At 40.9% G+C, this 18611-nt stretch overlaps 1 protein-coding gene across 4 annotated transcripts in view; it reads right to left on the bottom strand.

Moving 5' to 3' along the window:
- Window positions 1-18611, bottom strand: part of LOC129193899 (potassium voltage-gated channel subfamily KQT member 5-like) — an 83183-nt gene that overhangs the window by 36600 nt on the left and 27972 nt on the right. For all 4 annotated transcript variants that reach the window (XM_054798683.1, XM_054798679.1, XM_054798681.1 and 1 more), the window contains one exon: window positions 99-189. In XM_054798683.1, the coding sequence (XP_054654658.1) occupies window positions 99-189 (91 nt within the window). The remainder of the gene's footprint in view (window positions 1-98; window positions 190-18611) is intronic.

The raw sequence follows: 18611 nt of genomic DNA, 5'->3' as shown, positions 1-18611 counted from the left end.
CACTCTCACTGTTTTTAATCACAGTTTCAGTCAAAAACACATGCCTTTATTGCAGATAATTGCAGGTGTGTGCGTGTGTGTGTGTGCATGTGTCCGACCAGGATGAGCAGACAGTGTGAAGAGATTTCCTGGTGAGCAGGGATGGTGGAAAACACAGACAGAACCAAACATCCAAACACCAGGATGAACCTGTGGAGACACAAACATGTGCGCAATTAGTTCATTCAACAAATAAAAACGCGAAGGTCAGTCTCATTATGTCAGGTGTCCTGCACAATGATGTTATGATGTCTACTCCAGCAGGTATCATTGTGCACAACCGTGAGCCACCAAAAGCTCAGATTAGTTTCATTAAATTGTTGTTGCCGTGGTGACGCTCCTGCTTACCACAGCATGTGCATGGAAAAACAGACATAATGCTAGTATCACTGTTTAGTATATGTTTGTGTTGTTTACGATGAAACGTCTACAATCCCTTCAAAAAACAAACATTCTGTTCATTGATTGGCTGATAGTGGTCTGTCAAAGACATGCACAATACAGAATGTTTACAGACATTTAAAAATGGATTTAAAAAACACTTAATAGTTAGTTTAAAATATAGGATTACTCGGTTTTAATAGACATGTGGAAAAAAAAAATACATGTAACAATTTCAAACAGCACAATAATGCCCCCCCCCAAAAAAATTAAATTTCATTACAATTATATTCTCAAATAATTTCAAAACCAATTTAATAAATTCTAAAATCTTTAAATGTGACAATACCAATACTTTTCATTTAATTTTTTTAATATTTAAAATACTTTTTTTCATTTCATGACAAATGTAAAAATTAATCAAAAATACATTTTATTCATTTTTAGATTTTAAAATACAATAATACAAACCACATTTTAAACATTATTCTGAGAAATACATTTTAAAATTAGTTTATTATATATTCCAATTTAGATGTATTTATTTATTTCCAATAATATTCCAGTTTATTATTATATTCCAAAAAAATATATTATACATATACAAGTACAGCACACATAAAAATATATTCAATTGTTTTTTGTTTTGCAGTAACTTTTTTATTTTATAAAAACACTTTCATCATGGCTATCATTACTTTTCATTTGTAAGCCAAATTAATTTGTGTATCTGCTAATAAAATTTGACATGAAATATCGGGGATTTTTGTGTTCAGAACTCTGCTCTAAGACACAAAAATAAACTTATTCGGAAACCCTTGATATCATCATATCGCTGCATAAACAATTTAGATGTAGTCTCGCTATGCTTAAATTGACCATACTGGTTATTTCTGACGCTATCCACCACTGAAACATAGTCAATTGCATGTTATGGGTGGAACAGCAAAGCACACCGAATAAAAAAGCAGATTCAATTAAAATGTGAACACGGCGACCCAGAATGCACCTCTCCTCTCCTATGTGTCATATGGTAACTGGCTTAATAAGCAAAGGCAAATTAAAATTCATAAGGGAGCTTCCAGGCAACATATGCATGCGCTAGAAGTCTTGGCGGAGGACGCCATCTGCCTCTTGCATGTTTACAACCTTGGCGTCGCTGAACTGCTCGTAGCTTTAATCTTTGATGCTGCTTGTTTCTCCTCTCGTCATTATACATCCCCCGCCCCTCCACCCCCGCCCCCACCAACATGAAAGCATGCTAAGTGGTTGAAATATGACCAATATGAGAAATAACACCACTTTGTGCCTGTATGGTCATATTTGATCAGATGACATCAGATGCTTCCAAAACATGGAATGATTGCAAGAATAGTTCAGGATACGGAGCATTAGGAACAGCCATTACAAACGGTAATAACACTCATTTTTGATAATTAACAATATGTTAATTGTTATCAATGTGGTTGCAGCGGGGCACAAACATACGCTGGGCAACAGGGGACAACGTGCATCATCAACGTGCAAATACTGCAAACACGGAATGATCCAAAACCAAAACATACAAACACCACAAAGCACATGCAATGGGAAAATCCTGCAAATTAAAAATGCTGCAATCAAATAAATATGGTGGCCGGGAAGTGCAAAACACGTTAACTGTGAAAACACTTTAACGTATCAGAAAACAAACTTACACTTCAGAAAACAAAACTTGAAACAAATTAACATTTCACACAGTCACACACAAACCTGAAAGGGACGATCCTAAAGCCCAGGCTTTATGTCGTTCAAAAGATTAGCTCCAAAGGTGTGAGTGTGCAAGGCAATCAAACAGGGGTGAATGTTTATCTGCGTCAGACATAACGACGGTTGCAGATGAAAACAACACTTCTAACATCAACCTATCGTTACACCAAACCAGTGTGCACGAACACATATTTCTATGTGCCCTTCATCATTTTTGCTGCGCTTTTATTCCGTGGGTGTGTCGCATATAAACACTATTGTTGGAAACAACACGATCGCGATCCTGTTAAATTGCCTCCCAGTAGTCGGTGGACATGGGCTGTTCACATTTGCTGCTATTTATTTGTGTTATGTATAATGAGTGCTTTGTTTGCAATGAATCAATGTTAGGACAGTGATTTTCAAATAGCAGGGCGCCTCCCCCCCTCCCCCTTTGGGGGCAACTACCGTAATTTCCGGTGTATAAGCAGCTACTTGTTTCTCACGCTTTGAACCCTGCGGCTTTATACAGTGATGCGGCTAGAAACATTTGGTGTGCTTTGAAGCAGCCGTTTCGCGCTTCCTGCTCACGCCCTCATCATTAGTGATGTGCGATACTACTGATTTCTTTTCCGATTTGATACTGAGTAAAATTCAGGCTGGAAAAAAAAAATAATAATTCTGAGGAGTCATGACAAAAAATATTTGAGTACCACTGCGCTAAGATTAAACCCGGAGGAACATCCACCTTGGTGTCCGGGTCCCTATAAGAGTTCATAAAAGAAGAACCCAAATATATTACAATTACAAAGCCTGGTCTTTTGCAAAAAAACAAAAAACTAAGTGTTTTTGGTTTTGGATCATCTCTGCGTTGTTACGCGTTTGCCCTTGTCAGCCACCCTACAAGCTGCTTTTAAAACATGATTATTCACTGCTTTCTTTTCCGTTTGTACGACAGTAAAAATTGATTGAAAATAATGTTTGACCGACAGCGGCGGTCGTCACAAAACGAGGAATCTTGGCGCTAAAGAAAACATGTCAACTAGGCCGCAGACACACTTTGTAAAGGTGTAAAGCGTGTTAAGAGCTTCCTTACACAAGTCGATAAATCATCTAGGCAGGAATAAAATGCTTCTGCGTGTGTGTGTGTGTGTGTGTGTGTGTGTGTGTGTGTGTGTGTGTGTGTGTGTGTGTGTGTGCGTGAAAGAGGAGGATGTGGTATATGTCAGAGGTGAAAGTTTTCCACCCATTATTCCCTGGTACCATCATCTACAGTACGTGACCGTGCCAAGCATGCAGAACTTTCCAATCAAGGCAGCGAGAGAGCGAATGGAAACAAAAAAGAAAAGGATGGAGGCTGGAGGACGAGGATGAGGCGAAGATGGAAAGAAGAAAGACAAAAGCAGTGCCAGATGAGATTTACTTTGAATAAAACACACTTGAAGATGTGGTGAAATATTAAGAGGCTCCTTCAGCGCATAAAGACACAAAGGGAAAATATGAAAGGGAGTGAATGGAGGGCAGTTTGAACTCAATGAAACCATAATGTGCTTGTGATACAGAACCCAACTGACCAGAACATCACAGAAAAAACAAGAAAGTAAGAGATGAACTACCAAAGAAAACCAAAAGTATTTAAAAAAAAAATCTATAAAGGAAACTGTGTGAATATAATCTTTAATTATTGTCACAAAAACCTCCATAGAAAAGAAATCAAAGATGAACGAAGATCACTAAAAATGAACAAAGATGTTTAAATATGAAGAAAACAAGTCCACTGGTGGACAAAGATAATAAAAATCAAAAGTGTAAAATACAAACATTTGCAAATAAAAATAGAAGACAAAAGACTGTCACAAGACAAGATACACGAAATTGGGTCTACAAGAACGAGACAAGGCGAGCTTTTAACTTTACTTTTAAGAAAAGAACAATGAAAAAAAATACTAAAAAATATATGACAACATATTGCAATCTACTCATTTAATTTCTACTATGTTACACTCTTCTGCACTCTGTGTGTATGGTAGCGGCCCCGCCTCCACCCACCGAGACAGAGACTTTATGACTGACAAAAGGGCTCACTCCAAAAATGCTAAAAGATGAACAAAGATGAAACAACTTGACTAAGGAAAGATGGACAAAGATGAACAAAGGATGAATAAAAGTACAGTAAATGTTAGTTTTTATCCATTGTCCTTTTGTTGTTAATTTTGACCTATACTGTTTCTTGAGAGGTAAGTGCTTTATAAATAAAATGTATTCTTAATACAAACAAAAGGTTCAACAAGACAACAAGAAGATAACAAAGATGGTAAACAAAGAGCAAAAAACAAAGATGAAAAAAACATTAACAAAGACAAGAAAAAGATTAAGAAAGGACGCACAAAGATGAAGATACCACGAACAAAGATGCCAAAAAGATGAACAAAGGATGACGAAAGATGAAGAAAACATTAACAACGACAACAAATCGAGAAAGGAGGATGAGGTCCATTCATTCACAGGTGATGAATGACAGATAAGGCGCAAGAAGAGAACAAGTACAGACTTTCTATTAACGGCCATCATGTTTATCTCCCGGAGTGATGACGGCAGCGCTAAGCAATTTGTCTTTTTATTTCTAAGCAACTACTGCTCTAAACAGAACCGACGGCTGCTTGCACACACGACTTCCTCTTCTTCATTAACAACAACCGTGAATGATGATGGCAATGAAGTCCTGTGTGTGTGAGTTCGGCATGTTGTAAAAGAGCACAGGCATGGGGATGGAGTGTGAAGGGTGAAGCAGTTCATGAGGAACACAGATGGTCGCACCGATTTACCAACTGAGGTGTTGGGACAGCAGAGAGGCTGACTCAATGTGTGCGTGTACACATGTGGCTTTGTCAAGAACATGCATCGCCCAATCTGTGCACTCTGCTTGTTTGTTGTGACTGTGGCACATTTTAAACGGGGTGCTTTAAACACCCCATATCATGGTCTTTTTCACCACAATTGCATATGGAAGTGCGTTGTCTAAAATCTTGCTTTGTTGCTGCAATTTAGGTTAAATGTGCTTTCAGTAACATAGGAACATGGCATTCAATCAATCGCCACTGGGATGTTCAGGTTGTCTTTGAAGACGTTTCGCCTTGCACGCACGCAGGCTTCATCAGTTAATGCTCAAAGCCTAGGTGGGACGCACCACACGTTTTGAGGGCATCCCTCAGGTGCTAATGCTCTTTCTCTTTGGCCTGTGGGTTGGTGGTAACATTATCAACTCTGTGTTGCAGGGTTCTGATAACCCCCGGTTTGTGTTCCAGTGGGTGGTGTGAATCAAAAAGTAGTTATTGGCCAGTGTGTGTGTGGGTTTTCTGTAAACACCAACATGGAGGCTGCAATGTGAACGTCACAGTCCACTAGGTCACTTGTCTGGAAGACATTTACTGCAACACACACGAGCAAGAGTGTACTGTAATTTATGTCTTAAATGTCTTATTTTCTCTTCCTATGTCTTCTACAGCATATTGCATAATATGAGTGTAATATGGACAGGGACAGGAGCAGGATCAATAGGCTGATCAGGAGAGCGAGCTCTGTCCTGGACGGTCCTCTGGACTCCGTGGAGGAAGTGGGGGAGAGAAGGATGTTGGCTAAGCTGACGTCCATCATGAACAACACCTCTCACCCGCTACATGACACTGTTGTTTCCCTGGGCAGCTCCTTCAGCAGCAGACTGCTACACCCACGGTGTAAGAAGGAGAGGTTCCGCAGGTCCTTCATACTGACCGCTGTCAGGCTCTACAACACCTGCACCACCTGAACCATGTTGTAGTCACTATGCTTTCTTTACACTGTTCTCTTTACTTGCGTATCTTGCTTGCTTGCTGCTGTAACAAGTAAATTTCCCCGCTGTGGGATAAATAAAGTACATCCACACACATACATACATAAAGGTGACTATAGGGGTGTTATTTCCTGTTTAGAGGGCTCTAATAAAGTTAAAAACCATAGTTAGAAAATCGTAAAGAAGTTTTCTATCCTCTAACTAAAAAAATATTTCATTCATAAATAATGAATCCTACTTTGCCGAAATTCCCTGATCATGGTCGGGCCTGGTACCAATTAACCGCGATAAATGGTGTATTATCTACTTGATGAATGAAGAATTTTAAACTATGACAGAGCCTTGCATTGCCATTACTGTTTATCCAAAATAAGAATAACTGAAGGGTGAAGTCTGGCCCTTGCGATCCTTAGTTTTTTGAAAACAAGACTTCCAGAACCTTGTTTGAACAACTGCTGTAGCAGGTAAATCATGTGATGTTCATGTTTTCTACTTCCAGGCTGGTGGAGATGAGACGCATCGGCCTGAAGACTAATAAAAAAATGAAAGTACTTCAGCTTCAATAAGGCATCATAAACTCAAATAATAGATATGAAACAAGCTACAAGCTTGAGAAAATCCATTCATTCAGGAAAAGATGGAATTGTGGCAATGATGTAATGTGCTTGGCTGATAGTGGCATGAGAGAAACGTGTGCAGTCATGACAGCTTTTATTTCTGTTTCAAACAAACATTCTCGCTGGGAGATTGTTTGATGTCCGACTGGTTGGGGATCGAACGTGAGTGTGCCTGAATGCGTGACATATGGCTTTATGATGGAAAGCATCTGTCTAGGAGACGGGCATATATTAACACACACACACTTGCAAGCACGTGCACACACACAAACACACACACACACACACACACACGCAAAGGGCTCTACATCTGTTTCTAAGATTGTGCCTCCGTGTGAGATGCTCCACTCGCACCTCGGCTGTTTTTATTAAGTCGGTCTCCTTCTTGAGGATGGATTTTATACTCTCATGTCCAAGTGATGAATCACGTCCATTCTGCTACATATATCAGCTTCTCATATACAAGCTGTCTTATGAAAAACACATTTATCTCCAGAAAGAAGGGAATAAAATGCTCATGTTGGACAATTGCTGTGTCTCAAATGGAAGTAAGTGTACTGACTTCTGTCAGTACACTACAGTGCTGTGTACACTGTGTACTTCCTGAGTTCCTGAATGTGCAAATTCATTACTGTCAATGTGCACTTGCCGGAAATGACGATGGCGATATTTAATCGCTTCTTCTTTTCCTCTCCTTTTTAACTGTGAAATGCTTTTTGAGATTTTTAAAAAATTTTCTGGTATCTCAGAGAGGCAAAGCAGTTCATTTCAATTCGAGACGCTCTGATCGAATGAAGATTTACAAAGTGAGTGATAAGAATATCCACTTTATGTTTTTCTTTGTGTTCCTGTTTATTTACCCACACACACACACACACACACACACACACAAACACACATTATAAAGCCATTTTTGTGAGTGTCCCGGAATGCATCTCGAGTTCTTGTAATGAGAATGAGGAAGTGTCGTTCAGGATGAACGGACTAGAGACGTGTGTGAGTTGGAGATGCATACCCTATATGGTGTTGGAATCGCTGTTGATGTGTTCAGGTCAGAATGAAGTTGTAAAAGAGCGGCAGACTCTGTGTGACTATGTGTGCTTCCGTTTGCTGTCATAACAGAGAGGCGTGTTAATTACACAATTTTTTTTTAACATAATCAATGAAATAAATTAGTTACCGCCATTAATACATTATTTTTGACAGCCCTAGTTTTAAGTTGAGCAGATTTCTACTTAAATGGGACCTATCATACTCATTTTCGGGCCTTTGTATTGAGTTCTGGACTCTTATAGAGCAGCTACACACAATAACCCGCACAGAAAGCTTTCTAGATCTTCCAGACTCTGCACCTCTTCCTGCAGTGTTTCTCCTCACACTCCCAAGTGCTCCCGAGGACTTCCGGACAGCTGCCGAACCCCTTTTGTCCGATTACTTACACAAAATAAACATAGTTAGGACACTGATAAATTGTTACTTACAGCTTGCTCTTCTGACTCTTCAACACATCCAAGTAACGTTGGAAAGGTGTCGGACTTCAGCAACAGCTTTGCGAATAGTCCAGTTTCGTATTGGCCCATGTTCACAAAAGAGTTCCATTGGAGTGTCGTTGACAGATGCGCATATTTTTCTCTTGCTGGCCGGGAATCAGCAGCTCCAACTACTTCTGCCTAATGCTTGCCTCTTAAGGCACACCCGAACAAACATTTCCTGGGAGCCATTGCTCGACGTGCTAACACCGTGAACAGCGCAAATGCCGCAGCATGGAGTGTAGATGTTGTTGCGATTCCCCTGAATATAACCAAACTAAACAAAAACACACATGGAGCCTGATGTGAGCTACTTTGAACAACAAGAAGGATGCTTTTCATTCCTAAAACATAAAGCAATTGTAATCACCGTCCCACCGCCACCAACCTCCCCTCCTCCAGAGCAGCTAATCTGCAGTTTAATGGGAGTTGCATGATGTGACTGTCTGCAGCCAGCTGCTGGAAAAGGCCACGACGTAATGGAATATTAGTGACTCTTGTGTCTGGTTTACTACTGCTGCTGCTATGTTTCATTTCATGCAGTATCACACACACACACACACACAGACACACACTGCGGTCTGGACAGAATCACTAGCTGTGGTCCACACTGTGGTGTCTGGGTTATACACAGTTCAAAGGCTTCTTCAAAAGACACAAAAGGAAGCGTGCGACGGCCGTGTAAAACGGTTTGTTTTACTCTCCTATTGTGGCGAGCCCACAGTCACTCAAGCTGGACATGAGAGGACAACACTTGATGAGTTCAGTGCTAAAATGGAAGTCAACGCCGGGATTATCACAAACATACGAACAAAAGCGACCCATTCCACATCCAGGAAGTGAGGAAAATGTGGAGTTGGGAGCTGACATAACAACTTCCACTACTTCTGTGAAGATTTTCTACAAGAGTTTGGAGTGTCCCGATGGGTTCTTCCACAGCAAACTCCTCCAAGCATGCCTTTAAGGACCTTGCTTTGTGCACTGGGAACCAAAAAGGGCCTTCCCCAAAGTCAATACAGTTGTTCAAAATGTCTTGCAAAAATGAAGACTCTTGTCCAACTTCTGATCCACTTATTACTTGACTAAGAGCTGTGTCTCAAGACTTAATAGTGTACTTTGGAACAAAATAGCAAGCACAACAAACAAACACATTATAAGGACCGTCAAGTTGAAGCTTGTGCAATTCAAAATGTAAACATTTTGGGAAAACTATAACTCAAAACTATAACTATCACACAAAACTTTGTCCTTCCAGTCACAGGCATGATGGACATTGTGCCAAGCCATCAGCGTGCCTCACAAGTCTTCAGTTCATTGGGCATCAAAGGGTGTTTTGCTTTTTCTTTGTCTTTTTGAGACACTTATTCCAAAAGACAGGAAAAAAAACATAGGCCGTAAGTTATGTGAAGTAAACAAACTCCCATTCAAAGCAGTAAGACTCCAATGTCATCACTGGTTATCAAAGTTAACAAATGCTATTTTATTGTTTTTATCTTTCAAAAACAACATTGGTTAACTTCTTATTATACTTACACGCTACAATTAACAATGTAAACAACAAAAAAAGAGAGGTGAGGCTCATTTGAGACGTTTAATAATGCATTATGCATTATTAAAGTTAAGACTACAATGGACCCCACTCAAGTCGGGCCCGCTCATGTAGACGACCCTTTTATGTCAACCAACCCAAGGCATCATTTCCATGAAAAATGGGTCGTGACGACATGTTAAGATTGTTAACGTCATTACAGTATTATCGCTAAACGGTGTGAAACGACCACAGCAAGTAAAACTAGTTACGCAGCATTAAAACGTGCAGAATGGCTTCCTGTTCAGTGCAAAGTAAGCATGGCAGTATTAAGTTGGATTATACCACAGCGACTAACAATATACACACATTTATTATTTCGTTTTAGATTGGCAGCCATGGGAAGAAAGGGATCACCGCAATCAGCTCTGTTAGGTCAGAGTCTAAAACATCTGAAATGCACAAAAATCTAAATAAAATAAAAATAAGCACAAATGGAGGAAAACCATGTCAGCAAACTACTGTAGTTTCAAAAAATCCTTCATTATCACTCACCTCTTATGACTTCATATGACTATGGACAAAGTCACAAGTAACTTGTGATTTATGATGGCTGGAGTATGACCCTGGACCAGATTATTTCTATTTCCATTATTTCCTATGGGGAAAATATATCGTGACATGTTGTGTTTGACCTTAAGGGGTCCACTGTTCGTTTTAATTGGCAAGTTGACCCCAGCAGATTAAAAAAGGAGAAAGAATGAAAGCGGTGTCTATACATAGTGAGCATATAGAATGACATGCAGCTTTATAGACAGTATAAATAATGATGCGTGCCAGATAATTTGAGTGTGTGACTCGCTGTCCACCAAGACCATTAGAAAGAGCTTAAACTTGCACAATTTAGGGATTCCTTCAGTGACTGATATGAAAAAATAAAGCGGAATCCCCTATGAAGAGGTGATTATCAGCTGCTTGACGAGCTCAAGTGGCATCTTGGCAGCTGCCTGGGACTATCAGCCTCTCCCATCAGGCATGTGGAGGAGGACGGGCGCGCTGCTGCTGATGGTAAAGGATACACCTTCCCTTTTTAACTGCCCTACATTCCCTCTACACACACACACACACACACACACACACACACACACACACAAGCAAGCAAAATGCCGTCTGGATATGAGTGATGACCATTAAATCATGTGGTCTTTCACCTTTGAACTTGCATCTCTTTACAGACTAAGAGCCTCTCTTCCCAGGGGACAACAATCATTCAGAGAGTGAGGCTCCTTTTCCTTTAAGGTCTTACAGTTCCTCTGTGTGCGTGTGTGTGTGCGTGTGCTCGTTCCCCCAACAGCATCTGGAACCTATTCCCACTTCACCACCGTTTATGGTAGAGCCATCACCGGCAGGATGCATGGACATCTATGGTGTTCCCGGCCCCCAGCTCTCAGTGTTTAAGAGCCCCAGAGGAGAGTGGGGGGGCGCTTGGCCCGAGCTGTGCCCCCACAGACGCACCCACGAACAGGCAGGCCAGCTTGGGTCACGGCCCTAGCTCCCTAACTTAAGATGGGGGTCAAAGAGGGGGCATTGCATCACTGAGGGGTGAGATTAGACTGCTGCATGCAGGTGTTCACATTCTGGTGAAAACACACGAGCTGCAAACGAGCCAAAGATCCACTAATGAGGTCTCACTGTGCCCAGTAAACAGAAACAAAGTGACTCAACAAGCCAGAGCGATGGCGCACATATTGTTTGTTGGCAAACCACAAAACGTGTTAGCAAACAAGGAGATGCTAGTAAAAATGCGGCATTTGAGCGAACCGCACACTGTCAAGCTTCTGTAAGGAGTCACTCGCCGTTTATAACTGAACATGCAGAAGCTCTTCCTGTGTGTTTTCTTTGTTGATTTATCCTCATTGCCGTGTGAGCTCAAGCTGGCTGTGTATGTGTGCGACAGGAATTTTCCACAGCGGGTCTGCTCAATCTGCTCCATAAATCCTACAGTGATGCTAACACTCCACTGTCCGTATCCACGACGACCGCATCCTCCACTTGGACTCCTGCTGCACATCTCTGGTCACATACATTTGATGAAGACGACACTGCACAAATGTTGAGGCACGCTGAAATCATGTGCTCAACTTCCTGTTTCGATCTACAGTATTTGTGGCGCCCCCCCTGGGTTGTGGTCAAAAGGCTTTGGAAGACATGCTACAGAACATACAGTACAGTAATCCCTCATTTATTGCGGTGAATTGGTTCCAGACCTGACCATGAAAGTAGATTTCCGCAAAGTAGGATGCCATATTATATTATAAATAGAATATTTTCATAGTTAAAGCATAGAAAGGCTGTTTATGACCTTCTAAATGTTTTTTAAACATTATTAGAGCCCTCTAGACATGAAATAACACCCTTATAGTAAAGTTAACTGTTGTAATACTCAATATCTAAGAGTAAATACGCCATTTAAGACATAAATAAGACTCATGCTCTTGTGTGTTACTGTACTGTAATTTCTGGTGTATAAGCCGCTACGTTTTCTCATGCTTTGAACCCTGTGGCTTAAACAGTGGTGGCTAATTTACGGCTAAAAAAACAGAGTGCAGAACCAGTGAGTACTGAATTGCATGCATGAAGTGGACGCTAATCAAGTGTTGACGTCTTATGCAGCGATCGTGTGTTGATCTGACAAATATTAATAAGTAAGTTTGATCAAGTGTAAAAAATTTACAGCTTCTGTTTGAACTGCTTGGACAGCTCCGATGAAAAAAAAGTGTCTCACGTCTCATCATTGAAGCTAATGAGTGATGCTGGGAACATCAAGCGGAGGTAGGATTGTAAGGTTTATAGTATGTCAAAAAATCCACTATCGCCAACAGGTTTCAAAAGAACTGCGTGACGAAGAGCACAGCAAGGCTAATTTGCCTATAGATGAAAGTGACACAGAGAGTGACAACAAAAGAGACAGAGTGACTGACAAAGTGTGTGACGAAGGACTTATGACACTGTTCAATTCTGACGCTGAAGACAACGACTTTAGTGATTGTACTTTACTGTTTAAAGGGTCCCTGACATAATTCATCAACTTTGCTTAAATATCATACAATTTGGTTGTAATTATGTTGTTCAATTTTTGAAAGCAAAGAGTAAATTCTCAAAAATTACATTTATAGTTCATAGCACCAGCCATGACAAACTAGCTCACAGCTCAGTCTGATTTCCGGAAGCGGCGCACGTTTGATACATGTTGTACATTAAAGGAGATGCTAAAACCAATCCACTGTAGGTCAATATATGTTATCTGAAGAAGACATCCACTTCTTAGGTTTGTGTTATAGGCAAGCAAATTCAATTTAATAACATTTCTCATTAATCATGAATTTATTTTATTTTCACAATAGATGAAAAATAAGCAGCTGTCCAAAAATGGCCCCCAGGCTGCATTTTGGACATCAATTTTCTTAGATGGTCAACCCGTCTTTGATTTCACCAAGCTACGGTGGCAAGCTGTGGACAGAGTTTGTGCATGCACGCTGATGACATTAGATCAGGGGTCACCAACGTGGTGCCCACGGGCACCAGGTAGCCCCCCACGACCACATAAGGTGCCCGCAAGTCTGCTTTTCATTCAGGTTTTCAGTTGTGTGCAGCTATGTGAGAACACTGGAAAGAAAAGTATTCTGAAACATAAAATGTGAGTTGTGGATACCAGCATTTTGTGACTGTTTTGGTAAAACAAGCATATTTGATCTGTTTGGGTTGAAATAAGGTATGAAAATCATTTTTACAAAAATGAGTAGCTCGTGGCCATTTTCATTTTCTAAAAGTAGCTCTCGCAAGAAAAAACGTTATTGACCCCTGCAGTAGATGCTAATGTTTGTCATTCCCATCCAATTTCCCTTCAAAGTAGACTCAGCAGTTTATACAGAAGCGGTGGGTGGCCACCATCGCATGCTGTAGTAAAAAAATGCACACATGCAATTTAGAGTAACTTTACCTCCCGATGTGCAGCTTGCATCAAACGCAATTGTTTGATACAACCTATTCAGACAGTGATGTTATTTTAGGAAGCGTCTGTGGCTTTTATGTAGGAAGCTGCTGAACTTTGGAAATGTCGGTGGCAGACATGACTGGACAAATGTGTGTGTGTGGGAGGGGGGTGTTGGTTGGAGCATGCATCAGGCAGAAGGTGACGTTACAAATGATGCAAGCTGATGATGACGTCACTAGTTTAGTCGCTTTCTTCCTCTGCAGGAAGATGACAACAAACAGCGCTAATTTCTGCCGTAGCTGCATTTTCTGTAACCAGGCCATGGTGGACCACTCTGCAGTTCTGACTCCGGCATCTATTTTTGGTCATCCCGCCATGGTGACCGCTGAAATTAACATAAGCCCCTCGGGTGAGCGCGGCGCTAAATGAGAAGATTTGTCTTGTCAACGAGGCAGTTTATATGGCTGCTTTTTCTTTTTTTTCCGGTTCTGCAGGCCAGCCTCATTACACTTCAGCGCCAGCCGTGAGCAGGACTTTGGACTCTGCAGAGGAATAATAACCCTAATAAATATTTTCACCTGTCTTTAGGCATCTCTTTTTATTTATTATTTTAGATGTGTTTAAAAGTAAAACATATAAAAGTGTATTTTAGGCAATTATTTGTTACTGTAATTTCAGTACAAGACGCACTGGTGTTTAAGCCGCACCCACTAAATTTAGAGAGAAAAACAGATTTAATGTCCACGTCATAAAACGGCATATTGTGACTCGCTCCAGTCTGTGAGGAAAAAAACCCCATAAAAATAAAAAGGATCAAAAATAACACTTCAATACAAATCATAACAAAAAAACGTGTCAATTTATTGAGGCAGGCAAAATTGTCAAGCTTGTTTTTATTTATCGTGCGATTGATTGATTTAATGATTATCATGACAGGCCTAATTGAATCCCATATCAAGGAACTTCATTTCTCGCAGTCGGGTCTGGAACCGATTAACCGCGATAAACGAGGGGCCGTACAGATGGACTCACGCAATATATTAACAACACAACAAGACGCACGCAAACTGCAAAATTGTGGCGTAAATTTTCGACGTCAACCAAAAGACATGCTAACCGGTGCGGACGCTAACAGAGGTTCCACTGTAAAAAAAAAAAAAAAAAGTGAAAAAAGAAACAAAAACAGAGGAACGTGTTCACATGTATCAGTTCATATAAAACTAGCCACTTAGCTAAGAGGAAGAAATGTTAAAGATGTCAATGTCAAAAATATCAGGAATCCTATTACTTGGTATTATTGTCTGGCTTTGAGGAAATGCTAATCTAGTTTAAATAACAATGAATTAGGAGTGATGCTATGCTATTTTGAGTGGGTATGAGTGTTAGGCAACAGCAATGTGATTTGATTTGAACTTTAAGTCCAAAAAAAACCCAGCATCCAAACTGGGTGAGGGTGATGACACGTGTGATATACTAGTTTGTCAGACAATGGGACCACGGGGATGAGCTGACAGATGATAAAGTCACTTATAGCGGAGGCTAATTGGATTGTGACTTCTGTAATAAGCGGAAGAGGCCTCATGCATCACTCAGCCAAACAGATGAGTGAGTCATTATAGGAGGCTGTGATTGTTACCGATAGTTAGTCCAAGACATTAGTTTACTTTCCTGGTGAACATGGCCAAGTGTGGCCATGTGGTTAGCATGTTGGCCACACAGTCACGTGATCGGGAAGACCTGGGTTCAAATGTCTGTTGGGCATCTCTGTGTGGAGTTTTCTGTTTTCTCCGAGTACTCCGGTTTCCTCCCACATTCCAAAAAACATGCATGTTAGGTTAATTGGAGACTCCATATTGTCCATAGGTATGAATGTGAGCGTGAATGATTGTTTGTCTATATGTGCCCTGCGATTGGCTCGCAACCAGTCCCGGGTGCACCCCGCCTGTTGCCCGAAGTCAGCTGGGATAGGCTCCAGCATATATATATTAGGATAAGCGGTATAGAAAATAGATGGATTGAAGACCGCGATAGCGCGAGGGACAACTGTAGCAAGCTATCGAGCTAACAAGCTAGCATGTTAGTGAGCTATTTATTAATTTATTTCTTAAGAAGCCAAAATCTTCCTCACGGAATGGGAGGAGAACTTTGTTTCACTCTATCATGTCGGACTTGCCATGGCTGACCTCATGACTTCATGCAGTGTTACGGTAATGCAGTGCTTCTCAAATAGTGGGACGGGTCCCCCTCGGGGGGACGCGGTGAACTGTCGAGGAGGCGTGAGAGGCCCGGAGTACTTTCAAAAGTTACTGCAGACCTGCCAACATGTACAAAATGAATCTTACTCAACATGCAATTTGACTAATGAATACGCTTGTGTGCTTCACTGCTCTCCATTTTGTTGCATTTCGCTGGTTTGAGTTTCGAGTTCAGTCTGTACATTACACATAAATAAATAGATATTATCAGTTTCTCAACAGTATTTCAAAATGGGGTGGCGTGAAAACATTTTGGTCCCCTGGGGGGGGGGGGCATGACAGAAAATAACTGAGACCCACTGAGGTAATGTAATGTAAGGTAATGTCTCATAAATGTTTTGTGTCATTACTGCCGCCTAGTGACCAGAATGCTACATATCACTTGTATTTCAATATGTTTTGACTAATAATCGACTATAGTCTACCACGAAACAGCCATCATTTCTTATGAATTACTTCATTTCCTTAAAACCGCGGGGGATATAGCAAGGGAGCAATAACTAAACCGCGACATTGCGAGGCACAACTGTATACGTTAAAAGTGGATAAAGGGAGACACAGTCAGAGACAGGTGTGGAGAAACACCGTAATACCGTAATATGTGATCCTTTTTCATGTTTTGTTTCATGCCCCATCTCTCGACAAAGTTATGTGACAGTGGCTGAAGTACAATTTCCGCTATCCTGCCAAATAAACACACAGCAACGAAAACTATTAATGCTACGAGGCTGCAGTCCTGCAGGTTTACCCGGAGCATCTCCCACACACTGTCAGCAAATTACAACTTTCACGAGTGTGCCAACGTCTCAGTCACGAGCGCGGTTGAATCTAGAGGCGAGTAAATGCATGAGTGAGCACTTGGGTCAATACTGCAAATTAATCACATAATTGTGTGTTTTGTTTACCACGGGAAAAGGTCGCGTGGAATCAATTTGTTTCTTGGAGCGATGGAATGCAAAGTTAAAATTCGATGAAATGAAAAAAAAAAAAACTCAACAAAAAGTCTTGAGCTAATCTAATATTAAAGATGTACTAGCTTGGAGTGCAGCTTGTTCCGCTCTGAAGCCAATGACGCTGAAATAAAACCATCAATACTCATAAATGTTGACCTGAATGATCATAATGGCTCTGATGGAGGGTTTCTTCTTCCTGCACGGTTTGCTGGAAGCTGCTCTAATCGGCATTTCTCTCTCTCTCTCTCTCACACACACACACACACACACACACACACACACACACACACACATAATGATAACAAGTGAAATCCTGATGCAGAGACCCAAGAAGATTGATTGGAAAATTCATTAAGCAGCTCATCTTTCCTGAGGTTAGCCTCTCTCTCTCGCTCACACTCATTCATCATCATGATAAGAATATTACGTTGATAAACGAGTCCCACTATCGCCACAAGTTCCTGGCTTCTGTGTCGCCAAAATCTCAGCGGGCATCTTTCTGACGCCAAGGTTGTTTTTCCACCCTCCACTTGTTTACCATGTCAAGTGATCGGTTTTCCTCCTCTGGTCCCCCCCTTGCTGTGCTCATGCTACACTGGATCCTCCCTCCAGGGGTATATATTTAGAGTCGGGCCAGGTCCAAAAGACGCGGATCAGATTGGGTTACGCACAGCCGCCTCAAGGTGGCATGTAGCGGCAAACATGCTGTCCAAGGGAAACACCCATTGTTTGCTTTCTCTGGTCTAGTTTTCGCATGTTCGCCCGGTTCTGTTTCTTTTCTCCCCTAAAAATAAAATAATCCAAGCAAATCAAACTGTATCACGTATTGGTCACAAGAATATAAAACAGGAAGCAGGTTTCATGAGTGAAGGAGGACTAAGAAACACAACATGGACAAGTTTTAATAACGATATGGCCTCTGCAGATTATCCATTATAACTAGAGATGCTCCATGTGGGCTTTTTACCAATATCTGATACACTGATATTGTCCAGCACTTCATTACTGATACCGATACTGGTTGAAGCTGTTTCCTCATACTAATGTCAGGTCACATCTTGTGTAATAAATGACCACATTACGCTTCTTTTGCTGTAATGCCACTGGATGCATTTCACAAAGAAACACTGTACGTGCAAAATATGACAAATACTGCAATATGAAATGTAAGTAACCAAATAGTGAGTAAAAATCACATTAATTGGTTCCAGACTGGACCGCCATACGTGAATTTCCGCGAAGTAGGATTCAATATTAATAAATTGAATAATTTCGTAGTTATGGCATAGAAAACCAGGTTAGGATCTTCTAAATACGGCTTTTAAAATGATTATAGCCCTCTCGACCTGAAATCATACCCACATTATCACCTTTATATTTGTATTACCCAATTTATCAGACATAATCAGAGAAAATAAGACATATTAGACATAAATAAGATAACAGACTCACGTTAGCAGTTCCTTTTTGTTTTTTTCTGGACAGCATACTTCCTGTGGTGGCTATTGTCTCATCAATGGCAGCTTTACACTTGTATTACCCAATATAGTACACATAGTATGAGTAAATAAGCCGTTTAAGACAGAAATAAAACTCCCGCTCGTGTGTGTGTCACAGTAAATGTGTCCCCCAGGGGACCTTAATGGTGGGCGGACAGATGTGTGAAGAACATGACGTGATATTGCAGGTTCAGACTTGAGTTTTAGCTTGTCGTGAGTTATCGCCCCTACATTAGGCTGCGTTATTAGGATTATTCTG

Source organism: Dunckerocampus dactyliophorus, chromosome 14 (genome assembly GCF_027744805.1).
Source record: "Dunckerocampus dactyliophorus isolate RoL2022-P2 chromosome 14, RoL_Ddac_1.1, whole genome shotgun sequence".
Taxonomy (NCBI): Eukaryota; Metazoa; Chordata; class Actinopteri; order Syngnathiformes; family Syngnathidae; genus Dunckerocampus; species Dunckerocampus dactyliophorus.
Note: the sequence above shows the minus strand (reverse complement) of the source record. Positions and strands in the feature narration are given on the sequence as shown.